This window comes from Ochotona curzoniae, unplaced genomic scaffold (assembly GCF_017591425.1).
Source record: "Ochotona curzoniae isolate NIBS_2020 unplaced genomic scaffold, NIBS_Ocur_1.0 contig_2210, whole genome shotgun sequence".
Classification (NCBI taxonomy): Eukaryota; Metazoa; Chordata; class Mammalia; order Lagomorpha; family Ochotonidae; genus Ochotona; species Ochotona curzoniae.
The window spans coordinates 23,511,228-23,532,714 of record NW_024465369.1 but is presented as its reverse complement, the minus strand read 5'-3'; the positions used below and the strand labels follow the sequence as shown (position 1 = coordinate 23,532,714).

At 40.5% G+C, this 21,487-nt stretch overlaps 1 protein-coding gene across 5 annotated transcripts in view; it reads left to right on the top strand.

Annotated features, from left to right (window-relative positions):
• Positions 1-21,215, top strand: part of RBMS1 (RNA binding motif single stranded interacting protein 1) — a 225,397-nt gene extending 204,182 nt beyond the window's left edge. For 3 of the 5 annotated variants that reach the window (XM_040971624.1, XM_040971626.1, XM_040971625.1), the window contains exons 7-14: positions 7,703-7,818; positions 8,913-8,962; positions 9,087-9,180; positions 12,383-12,433; positions 14,925-15,035; positions 16,360-16,440; positions 17,666-17,750; positions 18,539-21,215. In XM_040971624.1, the coding sequence (XP_040827558.1) occupies positions 7,703-7,818; positions 8,913-8,962; positions 9,087-9,180; positions 12,383-12,433; positions 14,925-15,035; positions 16,360-16,440; positions 17,666-17,743 (581 nt within the window). In that variant the 3' untranslated portion in view covers positions 17,744-17,750; positions 18,539-21,215. The remainder of the gene's footprint in view (positions 1-7,702; positions 7,819-8,912; positions 8,963-9,086; positions 9,181-12,382; positions 12,434-14,924; positions 15,036-16,359; positions 16,441-17,665; positions 17,751-18,538) is intronic. The other 2 variants (XM_040971627.1, XM_040971628.1) reach the window with 2 other exon arrangements.
• The last annotated feature ends 272 nt before the right edge of the window (positions 21,216-21,487 follow it).

Here is a 21,487-nt window from a genome sequence, read left to right as displayed (position 1 = left end):
GGAAATTAGGGAATAATGTCCTGGGTGGCAGCCTTCTGTAAACCTACCTTCCCTCCCTTCCTGGGCACTGAGTTCAACAGCTGTGCCCAGCTGCTGTTTCATTTGCTTCCTTAAAGCAAACGAATTGGTCCCTATCAAACACTGCTTATCCACCTGATGACCTGTTTGGCTTCCCAGCTCTTTCTGGCATGAAACAAGTCAAATCTAAGAAAGGAAAAGAGCCAGATGCATCTGTTTTGGTGTGGTATCAGTCTGAGATGAGGTCTTCCAGTTGGCCAGAAGAAGTGGATCTGAGGGTATCACAGGCTGCAGTTGGACAGTTTCTTTTCCCAAAGGTTGTTTAGCTATTTTCTCTGAAGTGGGTGCACAGACTGGCCTTGCAAAGCCGACACAGGTATGCGGATGCTCGCCTGTGCCGCTGCAGTTAGTAAAGGAGCATTTGTTCCAAGTTGTGCCAAGAGACAAAGGAGGCCCTTTGCATGGAGTGCCACTCTGCAGAGTATGCAGTCTGGCAGTCAGGCCAGCCTCTTGGCTCTTGGTCACACTTCATTTTGTGCCATTTTAGATGCCTAGGGATCTTTCCTTTGTTTTAGGTCTGGGTCTCACTTGGGTGGCAGGTTCTGGAGACACAGGTTTTGTGTTTGATTTTCAGTTGCCTGCCAGGCAAGACCTGCATCACCCAGAAGTCGCCACATGGCTTCTCGGCACTGCTCACATGGAGCTCATCCCAGCAGCCATGGCTGGCGTCAGGGCCTTTGGGGTAGCTTGATGCGTGGATGTGAAAACTGTCCTCAAAGCATGTGTTTGAAATGTACGGTGTGGGACTTGAATTGCATGCAACAGTGTCCTTCCAAGTTTTCCCCAAAACACAATTCCATTTAGCCTTGAGGACCCACAGAGAACCTGAGATTTTCTACCTTTTTTGTACATCATCAGCTTGATCGTTGAGTACCTATTTATTGGGTATTGTTCTCTCATTTTACCATGAACAGCTAACTGCATCATACCAATTTCTCCATAGGGTGCATGTGATAATTTTCCATAGACCCAAACGAATAGAAATGTTGTCAGGCAAGAGTGAATTGAATGAGCCTCCACTGCAGTGTTTAAATAATGTAGGCTCATTGCTAGGCAGACATAACATTTCACAAATAGAGTCGGAGGATGGTTTATTTAATGATGCAAGATGTTTAGCTGGCATAAGCAGAATTATCCAGGATGGTGCCTGTCAGAGTGCTTGGATTCTTGCATGGCTGGCCATTTGCCTGTGACATTGGAGCCAAGTGCAGGGAAGAAACCCACAACAGACACAGTCCTCAGAAGACACTTTGCAAAAATGAACAAACTTAAAAGATGAGCTCTGCATGTGTGTTGTCACTTGCCACATGCCACCCACTCCCCAACCCACATACCCTTTTCTCACAGGGGTGGGTGGCATGGCTGGGTTGCCCATACCTTGGTTATGGTGCATAATGGAAACATACCTACAGTTCTATGAAAAAAGCTAACAGAGCACATTGTAAATTTTATGTACCATATTTTGAAAGAAACCTCATCTTATAGCAGATACATCTTTGAATATATAGGTACATTGGTCGGGGCGGGGGGGGCGGGGAGAGAATTCCTCTTTCTGCACCCAGTTCCTCATGTTCACCTGAAAATGGTGGGATATTGTTCTGATTCTGGATGGACTTCCAGATTGAGTGCTGACTGATTTGTAGTAAGTCAGATAAGCTTGAAAAAAAATCCCTAACCTAAGGTTAAAAAATCCATGACTTCTTTTTGAGACAATCTAGAGGTGAGGTGGTCCAAAGAGATTTTCCATATCTCTGATGTGAGCTTGATAAATACTCCTTCTGGGAGGGAAGATACTCCTAGGGGTGGCAGTCTCTACATGGTGAGTTCTAGAAACAGGAATGGCAAGTTACAGGTATGTTGAACTAGTGACCAAATTAGGAGAAGTTCTCCAGGCAGAAACACTGTGAGCATAATCATGATTCAGGGATTTGTCTAAAAATGCTCTTCCAGGACTTTCCTGGAAGAGCACAGGCTCCGAGGAGACATGCACGTGGGCTGTTAGCTGGCACTCACTCGGAGCTGTACCCGCGCCAGCACCCTGACTGCCAGACACACACACCCCACCCCCGACCCCAGACAAAGGCCAACAATGTGCCCAGGGCCACAGGAGACAACAGGGCCACCCCTCTCTCTTTTTGAACCTCTTTGTGACATTCATGGAGTCTGAAGAAGCCGCCGTGTGCTGAAGGCAGAAGAGTTTGGGGGAAAAAAGAGAAGGGTCTGTCTGCTCACTGGGAACTTGAGAGCCTCTGCGATCCCTGGTGTTGGGTGTCGTGTGACTGTGCGATTGCTGGCAGATTGCAGCCAAGGACTTGAGCTGCTGTCGGATCTGCCTGTGTGCTACTCTGACTTCTCCAGTTGGGTATGCACTCAACAGGCCCTGAAAAGCGCTGTTGCCCTCATACTGCCGAGCTGCCTGTGTGCAGTGACAGTGTCCCAAGCCAGGTCGTGTTTAAATGAACAATTATAACTCTAGTCAGAGACTTGGAGATTTTTCCCAAAGGATTTCTTTGCCCATTTTGGTCTGCAAGTAGGTACGGGCACTGGTTCTTTGTGAAGCCAGAAAACTTTGCCAGCTGTGCAACAAAAGGAACACACAGCTCTCCACGTACTCAAGTTCCTCATCTATGAATGTACCCAACCCAGGATCAAAGATATTCACAAAATACTGTCTAGACTGTGTGCATACAACCTCATTTTTCCTTGTCCTTACTTCATAAGCATTTTAGCTAGCATTTACATTAAGTAGCTTAGAGATGACTTAAAACACATAGGAGGATTGTCTAGGTTATTGGCACATACTAACCATCTTCTATAAGATGTTTGAGAACTTACTGATTTTATTATCTGCAGGGTTAGTGGCATTCTAGAATGGAAACCCTGTGACTGTCCCACAGGATGAGTGCATCTGAGGACACGAGCAGTGATTCTAATGCCTTTAGGGTGGTATGGGCCTCCCCATGCAGCTGTCATCTGTTCATGTCTCCCTCAACCAGCCTATATGATGCTATGCGTCTGTACAGTCTCATTATGTGAGATGTGCTCTTCAAGGGCCACCCCAAGGAGGAGTCATGGCCCTGAGCACCAGTGCACTGGAACAGTCTTTGAGTGGACAGTGGGTCAGACCACAGGTCCAAACTTCAAACTCAGTCTCTATCCTCAGAGCAAGGTCTAATTCATGGAAAGTACTAGGGCACCATGACCCAGACACGTGCCAGTGTTTTTCAGCTCCAGATGTTCTGAAGGCCCATATTTATACCTTTCCACTCTCAGGTGCTTACAGTAAGGAATGGTAAAATTGTTAAGAACCCCATAAAGTTTTTTGCAAATCATGAACCACAATACTCCCTAAAAGCACACATTCCAGAGGCACCTTAAAATCTAAAGGGCACATCAAAGAATACATGGAAAGCAATTTGAAGTTTTTTGTGTGTGGTGTTTTTTTTTTTTTTTTGGTATGAGAAATGATTGAGGTCCATGATAGTCTTTCTAACACACACACCCTCAGTGACCTTTTGGAAATTCATCTCTTTGCCCTGGATTTCTAAACTTTTAAACTTCAAATGTCTCTTAACTCCATTTTTCACAAGCTTTTTAAAGTATCCTGTGTCAAGGAAAGACAATTAAGCCTAAATTATCAGAGCTGCAGCCTCAGAAGATAGGTTAAGGAAAAAAGGAGTATACAGTCAGTCTTCATGGGCATCAGCCACGTGGCTTGTAGTCTCTTAGGAGTACGAATCTTGTCAATACTCCACGGCCACACATGTGTAAAGAATCTTTATTCTCTAAGCTCTGTTGAAGGCAAAGCGCAGATTCTGACAATGCCATTGCATTAGATGATTGTTCAGAGATGCCAAAGATTTAAAAAAGTATTTATATATGTAATTGCACCAAGGGCTTAGAACAAATGCTGAATGTAACACTACAGTTGTCAGGCTTTTACAAGTGCATGGTCCTGTTGGATCTGATGAACAGGGAAATAATTTTTCAGTCTTGGGTGATGAGGAAGAGAATCTGACCTGCCTGAGAGATTTTGCATGTCTGAGTCATAACCTTCACAAATCCGAAAGATGATAAATTAAGGGGGAGTTCATTCTGGAAGCTCTGCCTGTTGAGGAGCATTATTTGACAAGGGATAGTTCAGATAATTTTTGTGTCATTTTATAAGGGCATTTATGTTAAATCACTCATCATTTGTCATAATTTTTTGAAACTGTTGTTTAACATATTAAGGTAGAATTGCTGTCTTAGAAATTGGTCTCTGAAAACTGATTGGCTATTAAGTTTAAGTGTCAGGCTAGGGAGTACCTTCTCTCCCAGAATGCCATCAAGGAGGCCAGCCAGCTGCAGTGTCCCTTCTGCAGCAAAGGCTGGCATCACATAGGTCCTTCCAACTTTTCAACTCAAAGCCTGTGTGACATGCTCCAGAGGTGAACTAAGAACCACTCTGGGTTTAGCAGAAGCCAGTAGAGTTCTCTAAGGAGATCTCATTTTTGTAACAAGCTGACACAGATTTAAAAATAAGGGGGACATGAAGTGGAGCTGAGGGTTGTTTTTCTACCCTGCAGTCTTGCTGAATCTCACCTTTGCTCAAAATCCTAAAAAGACCACATAAGCATCAGTTATAAGAAGGTAGGCGCATATGTCACCAACGACACCTGGACATTCTTAAACCTTCACCCCGTTTGCTTTCCTAGAGCACATGGACGTAAGACAAAGAACTTACAGTGTCTTCTAAGCCAACAGAGCCTGCATCAGAAGTATTTGTTCCTGGGTAGCATATTATTAGAAATCTCTAAATTCTATCAACAGTGTTCTGTCCCATAAATGACTGCATGGTTTTCATCACGCTGACTCTCATCCCCCTTAAGCTACATGGCCCACTGAAACACGGTCCCTGTTTAATCAGCCACTGTATGTCCTGCTCATGTGTACCTAGCACGTGCAAAAATGTAAAGTTCACCTGATAACCAGACAAAAGAAAAATTGTAATGCAGAAAAGAAGGGGTTACAATTTTAAACTGCCATGCATGGAAAACTGGGACACTCATTTTTCATGAAACATGAGGTTGAAAAACGTGTCGTTTCTACTGGTTGTAAGTCTTAAAATAACAAACTTGTTTCCCTAAGCAGGGGAGACCTGTCAGAATAAACTCATTTAGCTACATACGTTCTTACTTTTAGAGGAAAAATCTTACTGACAGCATGAAATCATGCAGTAGTTAGACTTCATTCCTCAAAATTCAAGTGCAAACTGTCCCAGTTGTCTCACTTGAAATGATATATTGGTAAACATATCACTCACTTACTTACCTCAGTGCCATATTTTTAGCAGGCTCTATTGTCACCTAGGATTTCATTATCTTGAGAGGGCAGAATGTAGATTTGTAAAAACATATTAGGTGTACCTCCTATGCAGACTGGCACACTGAGCTTCCGTACACACCGAGGTCGTGCTGCCTAACTCCCATCAATCCCTGTCTGCCTGGCCAGCAGGGCTAAGCTTCTAGGATGGGGAGTGTGAGCCAGTGGATGGAAGATCTGTCTCTGCAAATCTGACTTTCAAATAAGTCAACAGTCTTTTTTCTATGTGACATCAGGGTATGAAAGCTCTCTTTCCATTCCATCTATTTATTTTGCCTATGTGACTTTTGATGAAGGTAGAAATTTCCAAAAAGTCTTTATTTTTTGAAAAGACACATAGTACATTTTATCTACAGTTTGGAAATTTTCAGTCCTTCCTTCATCAGTTGCACTTACCTTTTTAAAATATATACGTATAAAATAAGCATGAATATATATTATATGTAATACAAATATAAATAATGAATATGTCTATATTTATTTGAAAGAGTTACAGGGAGCAATCTTCCATACTCTGGTTCACCACCCAGGTGGCTAAAGCTGGGCCATGCTGAACCTAGGAGCTTCAACAAGATCTACCACATGGGATCAGGGGCTCAAGTTACTTGAGCCATCTTCCACTACTTCCGCAGGCTTTTAAGCAGGCAGCTGATTTGAAAGTGGAGCACCTGGGACACAAACCAGTGCCCCTTTGGAATGCAGTTTTATTAATTTTTTTTTATTTGCCATGATGCTACAATGCTGGCACATCCCCACTTGCCTTAAATAGGAAAGCTAGAAGAAGCTTAATGAAGTCATTCACTTTGTGAATGCTGAGGGCAAAGCTCCCCAGTAAGGCCACTGGACACCTAACACTTGCTCTGAGCTCCTCAGACCCCTAGGGGGATTGCCATTCAGAAGTGAGCTCACGTCCAGCTTCTCCGGGTGGTTTCATACTGACAAGGAAAGTGGGGAAGGGTGTTCCTGTGGCAGGCTGAATGGCTCCCCAGGAAGGAATGAGGAGATGTTGTTCTGTTTGTTGGCAAAGAAGTGTTGAGAGACACTAACTTCTATCCTGTCATTAGTGGGTGGGTGGTAGTGATATAAAATAAGAGATGAATTAGGATAATCAGGGGCAAAGGAGAAAAAAGACAGTTTTCCACAAATAATATTTTTCTCTTCATGGTTATTTAACTATGAAACTTGAAAGCAGTAATCATGGTTCTGTGGTAGACAAAGGACCAAATGTGGGAAGCAGACAGGAAGGTGGGAGTGCCTGTATTACACTAACTGGAAAATGCACAGCCCTCGGGAATACACTGCTGCTTGCATGATGCCAAAGCATAGAAAAGGCCAAGTTCAAGAGTGGTCTACTGTGCCATCTGTTCTCTCAGTCCTAACGTGCATCTTAAATACTCTGTACACCTTTCGCTTTTTTTATTTCTTGGGTTCCTGAGGGCTCATTTTCTGAAAGGAAACAATAAAGTAAGATGATCAACAAAATTTTTAAACCAGATGGGCAAGTGTTTGTACGTTTCCACATGAGGTATTTTCAAGACGGCATCCCCAGCACAACCAACGTGATCCACTCAGTATTCGTGGATTCATCTAGGACGTTACAGTGCCTACAGAGTGCTGGATTCTTAGGCACTGGGGTTTACAGTGCTGAATGAAGCTCGCCCCCCACGCCCTGGATGCCTCTGCCCCCTTAAGCTCACTTCTAGAGAGGAAAAGAGATGAACAAGTAAACAGGCTCCCAAATACAATGCAAGGAGTAAAGAAAGGTGTCAGAGATCCCAAGGGGAAATTGTTTCCTGCAGCGAAAGTAAAGGCTTCCCTGAAGAGTTAGAAAGGGAAAGGAGGGAAACTCCAGGAGTTTTCAGCCTTTGGCGGGAGAGAGGTGACATAATCCTATCTGCATGTGAAGGTAATTTCCAGGCTATCAAGATACAAAAATGAAGAATGAAAAGAAGTGTGTGTGCACAGGGGGAAAAAAGTAAAAAAAAAAAAAGAAGGCTCCCTTTGCCGCCTCAGAATCAGAATAATTACTTAAATGATTTCATTAAACTTTAGTCTGGAAATAATGACTGCTATGCTATTCTGTGCTTGTTTTTCACCAGTGGATAATTTTATAAGGGTCTGAGTAAAATTTTTGCCTTCAAGTGTTCTATCAAGTCTTGCATATCCCTAACAAACTGCTTCTATTAAAAAAAGAAATCCAATTGCGTTTTATCATACACACACACAAATTGTGGTTTCCTGTTTTTCCCTCTTTCCTCAGCTCCGACAGAACCTTTATTGTGTAAGTTTGCGGATGGAGGACAGAAGAAGAGACAGAACCCAAACAAATACATCCCTAATGGAAGACCATGGCATAGAGAAGGAGAGGTGAGACTTGTAAGTCCCTTCCTGAACCTTTAGCATGGGTGTGTAGTCATGAATGCTTACATGAAAAGTTACACCAAAGACGTCTTGATTTGGCAGTCACGCTTCTGCAACAGAAGGTGTCTGCTTGCAGCCTGCCTGCTGGTATGTTAAAATTCAAATGACATCACAGTCTGACATTTGACACAGTAGTTAAGATCCAGCTTGGGATGTTTAAATCTCAAATTGAGAGCCTGGGTTCTGGTCCCACTGCCCATTCCAACTCCCTGAGAAGAAGCTGGTGATGGCTCAAGCACTTGGAACTCTTCTGTCGCCCATACGGTAGACCTGGATTGAGTTTCCAATTTCTGAACCAGATGTGGCTGTTGCAGCCATTCAGGGAGGGGACCAGTAAGTAGGAGGAAATACTATGAGCCTCCCCCTCCCATTTGCACCTTTCAAATAAAATTTAAATAACACCTAAAATTGTATGTGATAGCAGATTTAAAGTCCTTTCAGTGCGTTCAGTGCTGACAGAGTGATGATTCTCCAGCCGGACAGACAGACACACCTATGCACAAAGTCCGAGAGCATTCTGCATTGCTGTAAGATACGCGCAAGTGTTCAGAGTTTCAAGGATATGATTTAGACATTTAAATCTTTTCAAAGGGTTTATGTTTTTAATTAGAAACTATAAAAAACACTAAAATTAATAGTGCATTTATTTGTCATTGTTTTGTCTCCCTCTTTTGGCTAGTTTTCCGTTAATTCTTCATAAACTTCCCCACATTAATTTTCGATGAGTTGCTATTAAAAAAAAAAAAAAAGTTAACCTACTGGCCCAAGAATGCCCAGGTAGACTTGGCTATCTGAGGACAACCTCACAGCTTGACTCTTCCCATTAATTTTGAGCAGACTCATGTGTCTTATGATTTCCAAAGGAGTCTCACAAGGTTTACAACTCAATTCACATAGTGGGTTTGTCATTATCTTTGGTAACAGAAACTCCCGATTTTTTTGAACCACTACAAAATTATGACTTTTATACAGCCCTGAGTCTAAGTGGTGGCATTTTGAATCACACCTTCCTAGATGAATGTTTCAAAAGTCTTTTCTCTCCCCTTCAGGCTGGAATGACACTTACTTATGACCCAACTACAGCTGCTATACAGAACGGGTATGTCACTAAGATAAATGTATAGTGGTTGAAGCACAACATGAAGGTAGATAATACCAGACATTTGTTCCATGAATTATTCTCTTTAAGGACTACTTAATAAAGACTTTTGTGTTTGTTCTAGATTTTACCCTTCACCATACAGTATTGCTACAAACCGAATGATCACTCAAACTTCTATTACACCTTACATTGCATCTCCTGTATCTGCCTACCAGGTTTGTACCTATAGAATTCGTCAACAGTATGACAACTTTGTGCACCACGCATCTGTTCCATTTTTATGTGTCTGAAAAGTTTGAGCATTTATAATGGAACTTTAAATCAGATGTCATGCAGCTTGGATACCCAGTTCAGAGAGAGCTACTTTTGTTCCTTGGCAAAGTGATTGCCTTTTATGTGTAGGAGAACGTAAAGTCCAGGGAAATGGTCGTCTGTTGTCAGTCCTTGGACTCACAGCATTTGACAACTGAGCTGAACTCAAACACTTTCTGCACAACGGAACCTGTCTCAGACATTCCAGTGTACGAGAGCTGCCGCTAGGTATTATACATAGGAGAGCACGCTTTTGCTTTTGTTACGCGTCAGCAGGCACTGACCGAAAGAACAAGTAGATGTGCTGCTACACATTGTTTCTGTGAAGTAACAATAACTGACACCACAGAGGAGATCTGAGGATGGGAAAAAAAATGATACCGTGTTCTGTGAGGAAGCTTTACGTATAAAAAGGAGATTTTGTCTCAAACACCTTATTGCATAATACTGGTTTCATTTCAGTACAAGCTTAGCCTCCTCTCCTCCGTGAACCCATGGCATGACATGGATTTCTCCTCTATTAGGGTACCTCTAACAGGATGGCTGCATTGGTTCACACAGGAACTTTATGAAGGAGTGACACACATATGCAAATAGACTTCTCTTTGTTGCTGGTTTCTGTGTATTCTTCTTTTTGAGAAACAATTGAATTAGATGTGGTAGTCCCAATTTCTAATGGCTCGGGGACTACAATATATAATCACTGTTTCTGTAAGTTCTGGGAGCCTCAGTTTCCCCTTCTATAACATGGAGATAACAGCCGTTCATCTCTAGACTGGAGAAAGAAAAACTAAATGAAACTGTTAAGAGCTCTCTATAGTACTTGCCATATCATTGGCCTTCAGTAAACCTTAGCTGTGAATCATCATCATCATTAAGATATAGAATTAGCCAGATGGTAAGAGTTTATTTATTATGCTTTTAAAATCATGGATTGGCCAGCCTAAGCAGTACCATCAAATTAATTCTAACAACAACAACAAAACGGCTTTGAATAACGGAAACAATTGGATGTGCTGGAACTGATGAGCTCCAGCAGCTTTCACAGCCTCCCTCAGCTTTTTGGTCTCCTTTCCTGTAACTGACACTTAGCTTCATTTGTTCATTTTCTCAGGTTGTTTATGTCACTTGTTCTGGGACTTCAATCTGCTAGACGTAGTAGTCAAGTCCTTTATATGCCTTTTATTTATTTTAGATGTGAAGACTCAGTGACATAAGCCACAGAGCAAATTTTCCTATTAACACCTAAATCTTACAGTAAAAGGCTGGCTGGCCTCTTTCTTAACCATCTGTACTTGGAAACCTCTGTTCTTTTTACATATCACTAAAAATAGTAGTAAATGGAAGCTCATAAGCAGGCAAATGAAAGATGTAAATAAACTTGGATTTATGTTGCTAGACATATTATTGTTATTCAAGCATCTCTCCTTTTCCCCTGTGTATTATGAAGGTCATGTACATTTTGTTCACAGAATCATTTCATAAAATGAAAAAAGACCAGTGTTCATAGTAGATTGGATTTAGCTAACCGATAACAGCATATTTCAAAGGCCTGGTTTCCTCTTCTAGCTAGAGTGTGTTTCTCTGACTCTAACAGACTTTCATTCCATTTGCCTGATGCAAACACCTCCAGATGCCTCACCTCTCAGACTGGTACTCAGCACCTTAAGTTTAGAGACCATACAGGGTCAGTAGGTAAGCTTTAAGAGCTCTGTGATCCCCTTAGGCTGTTGGCAGAATGTTCTTTGCAGTTAGGGGGCAAAGATCTTTCTTTCATCAGGTTTTCAAAAGGATCCATGACCCACAAGAATCTAAAACCAATGGCAAAGAGTGCATAGAGCATAGATGATTACCCCATTTTATGATTAGGAAAAACTGAGGAATAGAAACTGACGGTAGCAATTTGCTACTTGAGAAAGAAATTTGGATTAGCTATCATAGCTCCTTAACCCTCTAATTCTATAAGCTGTTAGATTTTATAGGACCATTGAAGCATTTGAAAAATGGGGCACCTGGCCTGTGTTGGGTCTGTAGAGAGCTGATTTGCCCAGCGAGGGCCCTATACCACTGCTCTTGGAGTGGGTCTTTCTCTATTAAACAGCTATGTGCTTATGCAATCGGAGTTGAGAAATTGGCACCTGCAGGAAACCACCAGCATCCCAGTGGGGAGAGGCCACAGTCTAAATAACTGACATGTTACCAAGGCACAATCACTCAACTTTGGTCTGCCTTAGGTGGCAAAGGAAAGCAGAGAGAGCAGGTGTCGGGCTCTGCTATCAAGGCAAAGCACAATGCCTCTTCCCTCTTATCCCTCCTGTAGAACTTCTGAAGTTAACAATAGGGACAAAGCTACACGAGGGTGTGGTTATTAAGAAACTGAAATCGCTAAATGTCAGACTCTGGAAAGCTCAGGGCATCAAAAGAAAAAAATAATAAACAACTGTGAGGTAGCTTTCAGGTGGTTACATGTGCTTGCTTTTCTGCCACAAAACCTGACTCTCTCAGATAATTTTCTACTCCGAAGTTCTGCTCTTAGATGTCCTTTTAACTGTAGAGTTCAAGGTCTCATTAAGAAAGTTTAATTTCCTAAATCTGAACTCCAGAATTTTTAAACTTTTCCTTTCTAATTAGAAATTGCTGACCATGCTATAAGAGTTTCAGAGAGACTGAATTTGGTTATTCTTATGAAATAAGCACATACTTTAAGGGTCTGTTTCTAAAAAGATATGCTGGAATCAGTCCTCATTCATTTGTACCCTAAGACACCTAGCTCATACCTTGATGGTAACACCTTTCACTAATTTGAGTTATTGACTTGCTGATCCCCCTGCTCTGATGGTACATTTCTCTAGGTGAGGGCCCTTGTCTGACTCTTTTTTTCTCTTTGGTGCCTGATACTCAGTATACACTGAGACGGCAAGCAGACATTGGTTCTAAATAATTATACCATTCAGAGTGACCAGTTGCCAGCAAATCTAACTGCCTTAATCTTTTAACCATTGATATGATTATTTCCTATTTCCCATCTGGGATATTTAACATGACTAAAAGAGTTGTAGAAAAACAGTGGAAATCAGTGTTTCTTTCATGTCCTCTCTTTTTCAGGTACAAAGTCCTTCTTGGATGCAACCTCAGCCGTATATCCTACAGCACCCCGTAAGTGTTTCATTATACTGGTTTTGTGCTTGGTGGTCAGTGTCTATTCTCTGGATTCAAAAAAAAAATTCTCCAAAAGAGCTTTAGGATTTATGAAATTTTAAGCATGGAATAGGAAAATGTCATGTTACGTATAAAATTTCTCCTCACCCTTGTCTTCAAACCAGCTGGTACTAGACATTGGGTTAAATGTTCTACGAGAATTTAAAGCACATACTTGAGGCCACACAACATTTTCTTAGCTCATACAAGTTCAGTAGCTCATCCAAGGAGCTCAGCTTTTTAATACTGCTTGAGATCTCTCACTTTTTTTTGGTTTTGTCTAATACAAATGTACAGTTTGAAATTAAGGTAGAAATTTACATCAGTGTTATTTAGTCTCCTCAAGGAAATGATCAATTCTACAGTAGTAATGCAGTCTTTGGTAAATGACAAACTTCTTTAGTGGCATGAGCATTCGTTCTTGTATCTTTCAAATGGACCGATATACTATATACCTTATTGCATAAGTACTAATGTATTTTTCAAGTGTACACTATCTAGTTTGCTGAATTACAACAGAGATCTAAAAAGTGAAAAATAAGAGCACAAAATCCCAAATAAAGCTAAGAAAGTATACCATGACCTGTATCCCTGCCACGAGAAGGCCAGAGATTTGAACGTAAGCGTTTTACATAAACAGTGCAAAACTCAACATCCTGGTAAGAAGAACAGATGGCAAGATTTAGAATATCTGCTCATATTGGCTGCTAAGAAGAACAACTCTATTTTTCACCTTGGACGAGAGAGAAGTTTGTCTCAAGTTAATGTGCAAAGTGGTTACTGTGTGACAGAAGGCGGTATAGATGATGCAGCATAAATGATCCAGAGTAGTATGCCCTGCAGATGACTTTGCTGAGATGGCCATTCAGGGCCAGATAAAACATGGTTAGGCAATGGTCAGCAGACGACCTTTTTGATGATGTCCATAGGTGTGTTGCATGGTCAATACACATGCCCACATAGATACCTGCGGAGTGCACATGCGTACACTTGTACAGGCACTAGTCCTCATCTGCTCAGAGCAGTCGGACCCTCCGACACAGCACCCGTTCTATTTTGCTTTGCTGGAAATCAATCTCCTTTGAATTTAGGAACTTCCTAGTGTACTACCTCTGACAGACGGTGTTGATGAATGAGGGGGAAAAGGCAGCATGAAATTCCTTCACAATATTCTGGGTTTCTGAGTCATTTCCAGTTTCGCACTTTTCATGATGCACATTTTTAAAGGGAGGGTTTTTCTTACTGAAATATACTAACATTATCTCCGACACACATTTTTTTTTTTCATTCCAGCAACTGTAGTCAAGGGCTCAGTGTATTTCAGTGTAATGTCTTTGAGGGGCCTGTGAATGTATGCTGAAAACAGCATTTACTACATTTCCCCATAAAGATTTAAGTGGCCTGATTTACACCATTTACCTATGCTACTGACTATGAATCCTAGTTATCAATGCATAGCAGTATATTTGTTTCAAGGGAATGATCGAGTCCAATGATGACCAAAACATATCAGTATTTATAGATTATGTCAGAATTCCTGTCTTTCTGGGTTCACTGGGTGATAGCAAAAGTGAGGGGATTGGTCCAATCCATAGAAATATTAAATTGGAAAAGTTAGACTATTCAAAAGTTATAACAGGTAATTTTGGTTTCTGCAGTTAGCATAAAATGATACAATAAATAGACATGGTAATACCACGTGTACAGAGGGTTAATGTTTATATTACAATGCCAAGTTAAAAACAAAAACCTAGGAAATGAAATTGCCCATGGACTCTGCAGCTCCAGGCAGTGGGGTCCTGGCGTTGTTCATTATGGTTGTCCCAGAAAGGTGGCGTTACTGGTGATTTTTTTCTCTTCCTTTTTTTCATAAACAGTTCATTTCACTTGTAATAAGTGAACAAAATTTTATTTTTCAAGTAAAAGAATCAAATTTTACAATGCCTATCTTATTTTGTTTCCATCTTCTGGCATCAAACTATCTTAAATTTGCAATTATTAAATATCAAGTGAATGAAGAATGCACTCTTGATCCTAACAACCTACTTTTCAACCAAATGATATTAAACAGAACGCTATATTGATTTTATTAAGTGTTTTATAAAAAACATTCTGTAACTGTAGCCAGCCAACAGTAACCATAATTTGTCTCCTGGTATAGCTCCTCCTGGTGGACTAACTTTCTTCCAGTAAAGTTAAATGCAGGGAAAGGGAAGAGTTCTTCATGAGTTAACACAAGGATTTCTGTCAACTGAGTGCCAACATATAATATCCTCTAATGCTTACAAAATTTTCAGGAAGAGCCATCTAATCATTTAGGATGCCATTCGCAAGTTTGAGGGAGTTTGCTTTGTACGCCCTAATAAGCAGATTCCCTCTGCCAAAGGTAAGTACGGAATCTGGACTCTCTGCCTCACTTTGTCTTACATTGCCCTTGCCTCCTCCCCAGGGTGCCGTGTTGACTCCCACAATGGAGCACACCATGTCACTACAACCTGCATCTATGATCAGCCCTCTGGCCCAGCAGATGAGTCACCTGTCACTAGGCAGCACCGGAACAGTAGGTGGCAAATTAGTATCACAAGTCTGCAAATGGAGGCGGGTGGAACGGCACGACCCTATCGCATTACAGGCTCTGCTATGACAAGGATCCCATTCTATCCCCTCCCCACCATGCATACTGCGTTCTATAAAGCTGTTTCCTCATTTATGAATGGAAAGTCTATTCCTTGGATATTTCTCCTTCATCAAAATATGCACCCACACATCTAGCCTTGCTTATGGTACTGTTATTTATGACACTGTGGCAATCAAAATTCAAGGTGGTACATAGTAGTAAAGGCAGAAAACTTTCCCTCCCTGTTTTATGGAACTGGAGGGCTCTGCATCATGATCCTCAATACTGAGTTATATCCCCAAGTCCTGGGGACTCAATTGAGTGAGTTTGAGCTGATGAGCCAGATCAACTCCCAGGTTGGTATTCTTAGCATTTGGATTGCAAGAGATGGTCAAAGGCATTTAAGTCAGCCTGTCTCTGTGAAGGTACATTTCCCCCTCTGCCACCCCTCACCAGCAGCAGCAGCTTGTGAAGGCTAAGGGCCAGACATCTCCCAACATGGGAGAAGAATTTCTTTTACCTTTGAGGCAAGGGAATTCTCAGCATCCAGAAAGCATTCCCAAGCTGCAGTGACTTGTCAAAAGTATGATGAGTCATTTGCCCCTGCTCCCCCATTGAAAGGGAGCTACTTGAACATAATAGGTGTGTGGTTGGAATTGTGGCCGCATGGCTAGCGACCATCTGAAATGCTGACACCCCGTATTTTAAGTCCTGGCTGCTCCAGTTCCGACACAGCTCCCTGCTCATGTGGCCTGGGGACAGTAGAGGATGACATATACTTGGACCGCTGCCTCCTACATGAGAGACCTGGGCAAAGTTCCAGACTCTAGGCTCTAGCCTGGTCCATTGCAGCCTTTAGGAAGTACACCAGCATGTGCCTCTCTCCCTTGCATCCCTCACTCCCCATCTTGTTCAACTCTTCTAAATAATGTTTTAAAATAATAGAACACAATGAGGTCTCTGAGGCAAGAGCTTCAAAACTAATACATTAATATTGAATTGTTGAGGATAGGAAAGTTTAATGTTCCTGGCCAGTTTGCTGCTTTGTTAGAAAATTGAAGAACACTGATTTTTAGTTGAATTTGACAGATTCATAAAATAAAAAAAAATCACTTTGCCTTCCATATGACTTATCTATATGCACTAATTGAGATTTCCGGTGTCCCACTTAAGTTTCTATTTTGAGACTTCCGCCTTCTAATTCCTCAAGTCCTGGGAGTTTTAACTGGTGTGCCATTGCCCATCCTGACCTTGTTCTTATTTTCAGTACATGCCTGCAACATCAGCTATGCAAGGAGCCTATTTGCCACAGTATCCACACATGCAGACCACAGCGGTTCCTGTTGAGGTTAGTACAGATCATCCAGTGGCAATGGTAGTTTCAAAAGTTGGTAAATTAAATAGAACTCAAAATAGAAGCTACCAAATGTCACATGTTTGCATAAGTAATTGGATTTAGAGGCAAGAACACTTAGAATATCATTTTCAATGGTAAAATATAATTCACTTCATGCAATGATAACAATATTCAAGCCACATTCCCTGGACCCCAGAAATATTTTCCAAGCTTGTGGTGCATGGTCTCACTTTCATATGGCTCTGTCTTAATTCATGTGAAATGGTATTTACAAGCACAGAAAGACAAGTCTGCAGTTTGTGATCCTACAACTGTAAAATGTATTAATGACAAAGAAATCAGTTATAATTAACACTGAATTAAAATATGTTATTTCAAAACTGTAATGAGATGAGGAAAGCTATACCTGGTTTATAGAGGCTGCTGTTGTAGCCAAAATAACATTTAGTTCTTGTTTTAGAATATATTGGTATGGAAAAAATGTGACATTTGGATTATGATTGGAAAGAAAGTATAGCATTTTCCTGCAAAGTAGTCTTAAAATTCTAAAGATGTCCATCAGTCTATTTGATCACACACAGTAGGTAGATCCCAAGAATTCCAGTTCCAGGAAGGACCATAGGACTGCCTCATTATTTGATTCTGATTGTGCAGTTATTGGCAACCACCTTAACCAGAGCTAGTGATTCTTTCTTGGAAATTCACCCAACATTTTGAAAATGAAAATTCCCTTTATAACTACTTTAGCAAAAAATCCTGACCTATGCCAAAATTCAATTGGAATTGAGACAAGACTCTTTATAACCATTCATTATGTTGCCCAATGCCTTTCAGTATGGAACCATTCATATGTTTAAGAAGTACACCTTACACCCTACGTAGCGGGAGGTCTTTATATAGATATGGCACACGCATGCCGTATTTCATGCTCTAAAAATGTGAAGCTGCTGAGCTACAAATCCCCTCTGGTCACATGGCATGAGAGGATAAAAGATGTATTTGATAAGAATAGATAAATCAAACATTTGGAAGAAAGGTTGCAGCTCTTAGACACTGCAGCTACTCAGGGTAATGATTAACCTTGACAGTTCTCTATGACATTATGAAATTCACTGTACAGTGCCTGTGTTTTAAGGCGCATGCTGCTGCACTCAAGCCTAAGTTGCAAAGTTTGAATGTCATTGCTAACCTGTCTCATCTGTTTGCTTTGTTGTAGGAGGCGAGTGGTCAGCAGCAGGTGGCCGTAGAGACGTCTAATGACCATTCTCCATATACCTTTCAACCCAATAAGTAACTGTGAGGTAGGAGGGAAAGGCCTCCGTAACTTTGGGACTCGCATTAAGCTAAGTCTATGGTTCTTTTGTCAAAATGCTGTTTGAATAACGCAGATTTATTTAGTCATGTTCCCTTGACCATACCAAGTATATCCAATTTTATTGGAATGCTAAAATTGATAGTTTTATGAATTTGCAGAATAATTATTCTGTCCAAAAGGAACAAATACGTATTTACTCCCTCACCTCCCCAAAAGATGCCAAGCATCAGAAAACATCTTACTGAAAATGCCCTCTGGTTTAATATCTGCTGTTATGCTGCTGTAGAATTCATTGATGGGAGGGAGAACAAAAGATGTCTCTTGATCTAGCATTACAAGATTAGCAACATCTTCACTGTGAAATTGGATTAATGCCATTATCCACAGATTCCAAGGTCTTACTCCCAATTCTCTGTTGAAACACAGAATCTCACAATGCTTTACCACACAGATCACATTAAACTAGCTGGGTGGCACTGGTTTTTTAATCTCCTTGGTGGAAGTATGTATTGTTGCTTTCAGAAAGTCACCCTTCATCTTCAGAGAGCCACGCAAACTGGGTTGCAGTTCCCTTAGAGAAGGAATTGGAAAGTCACAGGTTAAAAAGACAAACTGAATGTGACTGCTGGTTCCAGACTACATTTAGCCAGCGCTTCCCCAGTTGTGGGCACAGCCTGATTCAGACACACAACTCTAACACAGAATCTCACAGAGGACGCCCGGTGGGAGTTTCACCACCTTTACCTAAACGTTTGTTTCCTTTTTCTCTTCCAGATACACAGAAGGGTGTTCATTACATGAAGAAGGGTGTGAAGGCTGAACAATCATGGATTTTTCTGATCAATTGTGCTTTAGGAAATTATTGACAGTTTTGCACAGGTTCTTGAAAACGTTATTTATAATGAAATCAACTAAAACTATTTTTGCTATAAGTTCTATAAGGTGCATAAAACCCTTAAATTCATCTAGTAGCTGTTCCCCTGAACAGGTTTATTTTAGTAAAAAAAAAAAAAAAAGAAAGAAAAAGAAAAAAGAAAAAACAAAAAACAAAAACAAAAGATTTTTATCAAACGTTACCATGCAAAAAAAAAAAAATGAAAAACAAAAAAAAAGGAAAAAAAAGAAAAAAAGAAACAGGAAAAAAAAACTTCGATTTTCTGGGTATGCACAAAGACCATGAAGACTTATCCAAGTGCATGACCGGATTTTTGTGGTTCTGTTCATTTTGTGTTTGTGTTTTTTTTTCCCAGCTGTATGAAATGGGCTTTCTGAAGTTTTAACTAGTCTGACTTCAACCATGGTGGTTTGTGCTTGCAGTGCGAGTGTCGCTACCCTTCAGTGTCAACGTCTCTTTTCTTAGCTTTCCGTTTTTTTGTTTCCATGTAGTGTGAAGTGTCTTATACTTTTCTATGAATTCCAATTTGCCTTAACTCTTTTGATGCTGTAGCTGTTTCAGTAAAAGTTAGTTCAAACTAATGATGTAGAACGCTTTGACCAAATGAGCTGGTCTATCATGCCTTGTAAAACAGCAGCATAGGGCTTTTAAAAGGTAGTCAATAAAAGTTGCTGAAATTTTGGCTTTTTTAAATATGTAGTAGGTGTTTTTAATGATTTTTCACATAATGTGTAAGGTAGTGAAATGCAAGAAGGGAAAAATGTTTTGTGTGAAACACATTTTCAGACTGGGGAACTTTTAATAGGATAAATTGTTTGTAAGACTGTACGCCAACAGTTTCCTGATAGTTTGATGGATTTAGGATATCTGCTGTATGATGCAATGTAAAGTCTTTTTTGCCTTTTTTCAGGAAAAAAAAAAAAACTAACTTGATGTTCTAGGTTTAGTGTAGGTAGTGTTGGGGCTGGGGGTGGGGGGCGGGGGAGGGGAGTCACTGAATGTTTTGTCCTTCTTTTATTCTAATGATAGTGCTTTAGAATGAGAATTATGCCTGAGATCTGGCAGACCTAAAGAAAAAGAAAAAAAAATGTTGCTATTGCAACTAAATGGCAAAAGCTAAAAGTAAGGATTTATCTTCAAATGTAAGCTGAGATATGAACAGAAGCAAAACGATTGGCTACTAGCTCTCTCTCTATATAAGGTAAATTTGAAAAATAAAAATGACTTGGCACTTTTAAAGGTAACTTCACCAAAGACCGAAGAGCCAGTAACCAGTAGCTCCAACTCGTCTCAGCATCTTATCTTCTGTGCTCTTTATTTTTGCCGGACCAGTTTGCGGTTAGGAGAATGTGCCTTTTTTGTACCTTTCCATTTAGGTTTTTCTAATTTTAATTGATGTATGGACACACACACCAACAACAACAACAAAAAAAGCATGAAGGAAGATTTGGATCCAAGCAGTGCCACACTTTACATCATCACTACAAGTGTTCAAGTGTAAAGAAACCCAATTTTGAAACTATGAAATTCCTGATTCATAAAGTTATTTCTACTTTAGTACATATAAGGTTATTCACTGTTACGAAAGCTCTTTTATTAAGGCAATTGCATATGTTTTCAAAGCAATGGTAAATTAAGTTGTCTTCCAAAACTGTGTACTTTGTCTGGTCAGCTGTGTATGATCAGTTATCTACCTCAGAGTCTGTTTTCTTTCGTGCTGGGACAGGTCGCTGGTCCTCCCTGTTTCCACAGACCAAATCCTCCTAGCTCAGGAGCTAGGGCTAAGCAGTTATTTCTTTCGAGTATTTTTTAGTTCTGAAATCTTATGCTTGTTATTTGATGATAGATGTCAGTGACATTTCATAGTTTCAAAAGTCCTTGCTGCTCTGAGAAGTGTAGAGTCTAGTGAAAATTACATAGTCATAAGAGAAATGTGTTTTGTTTTTGTTTCCTTTTTTTTTATTTTTAAAGTTGTGGTATTATTGGTTCTATGCTCCCTGGAATATTACTGCTTTGTCAAAGTCCAGACTGAACGCAGCACCCTCTGTGTACTTAGTACCTTTACAAACCTGGGTCTCTCACTACTTGATATTTTTTGCATTAGTTAAGACAGAACTCTGATAGCTGAGCTAGAGGGGAGGGGATATCTGCTGCTAGAATCGTCTGAACTAAGTGCCATACTCGTCTGGGTAAGATTTGGGAAACATAACCTCTGTACATAAAAAAAAAAAGTCAGTTAAACATCACATAGTAGACAGCCATTAAATTATAAAAAAATTAATTTATGAAGAAAGACCTTTTGTACAGATTGAAAAAAAAAGATTTTCATAGAGATATCTATATGATCAAGAGAGTTAATTTTTTATTTTTGTTTTACTAGTGCCACAAACTTGCCAGTGGTAACTTATTTGTCCGGTTCAAGATAACTCTGTAGTTTTCTTTCGTAGGACTTGTTAAACGCCAAAAGACATTTTTGAACTGTACATTTGATCAGATTGTTAGCTTTTTCTGTTTTATTTCTTTTGAGAACCTTTGAATAAAAAAATCTGAAATTTTCTTCTCCCTGTCCATTTTTTTTTTTGGAAGTCTGCTTACTGTATGTCAGCATTCCCTCTGTCCGCTGCCTTCAGTGCAGGAGACTGCAAGTAAGCTGAAAATGTGACCAGATACGGTACATTTTCTCAAGAATCAGGAACATCTTCCCACTCCTTTCCTGTTGGGTATTTGAATCTGTGTAATGGTCAGAGAATCCACTCAGACCTCTCCTGCCAACACAAGTCCCACCCAAGATACCAGAGCCTTGGGCTGCGGCTAAAGGCCAAGGAACC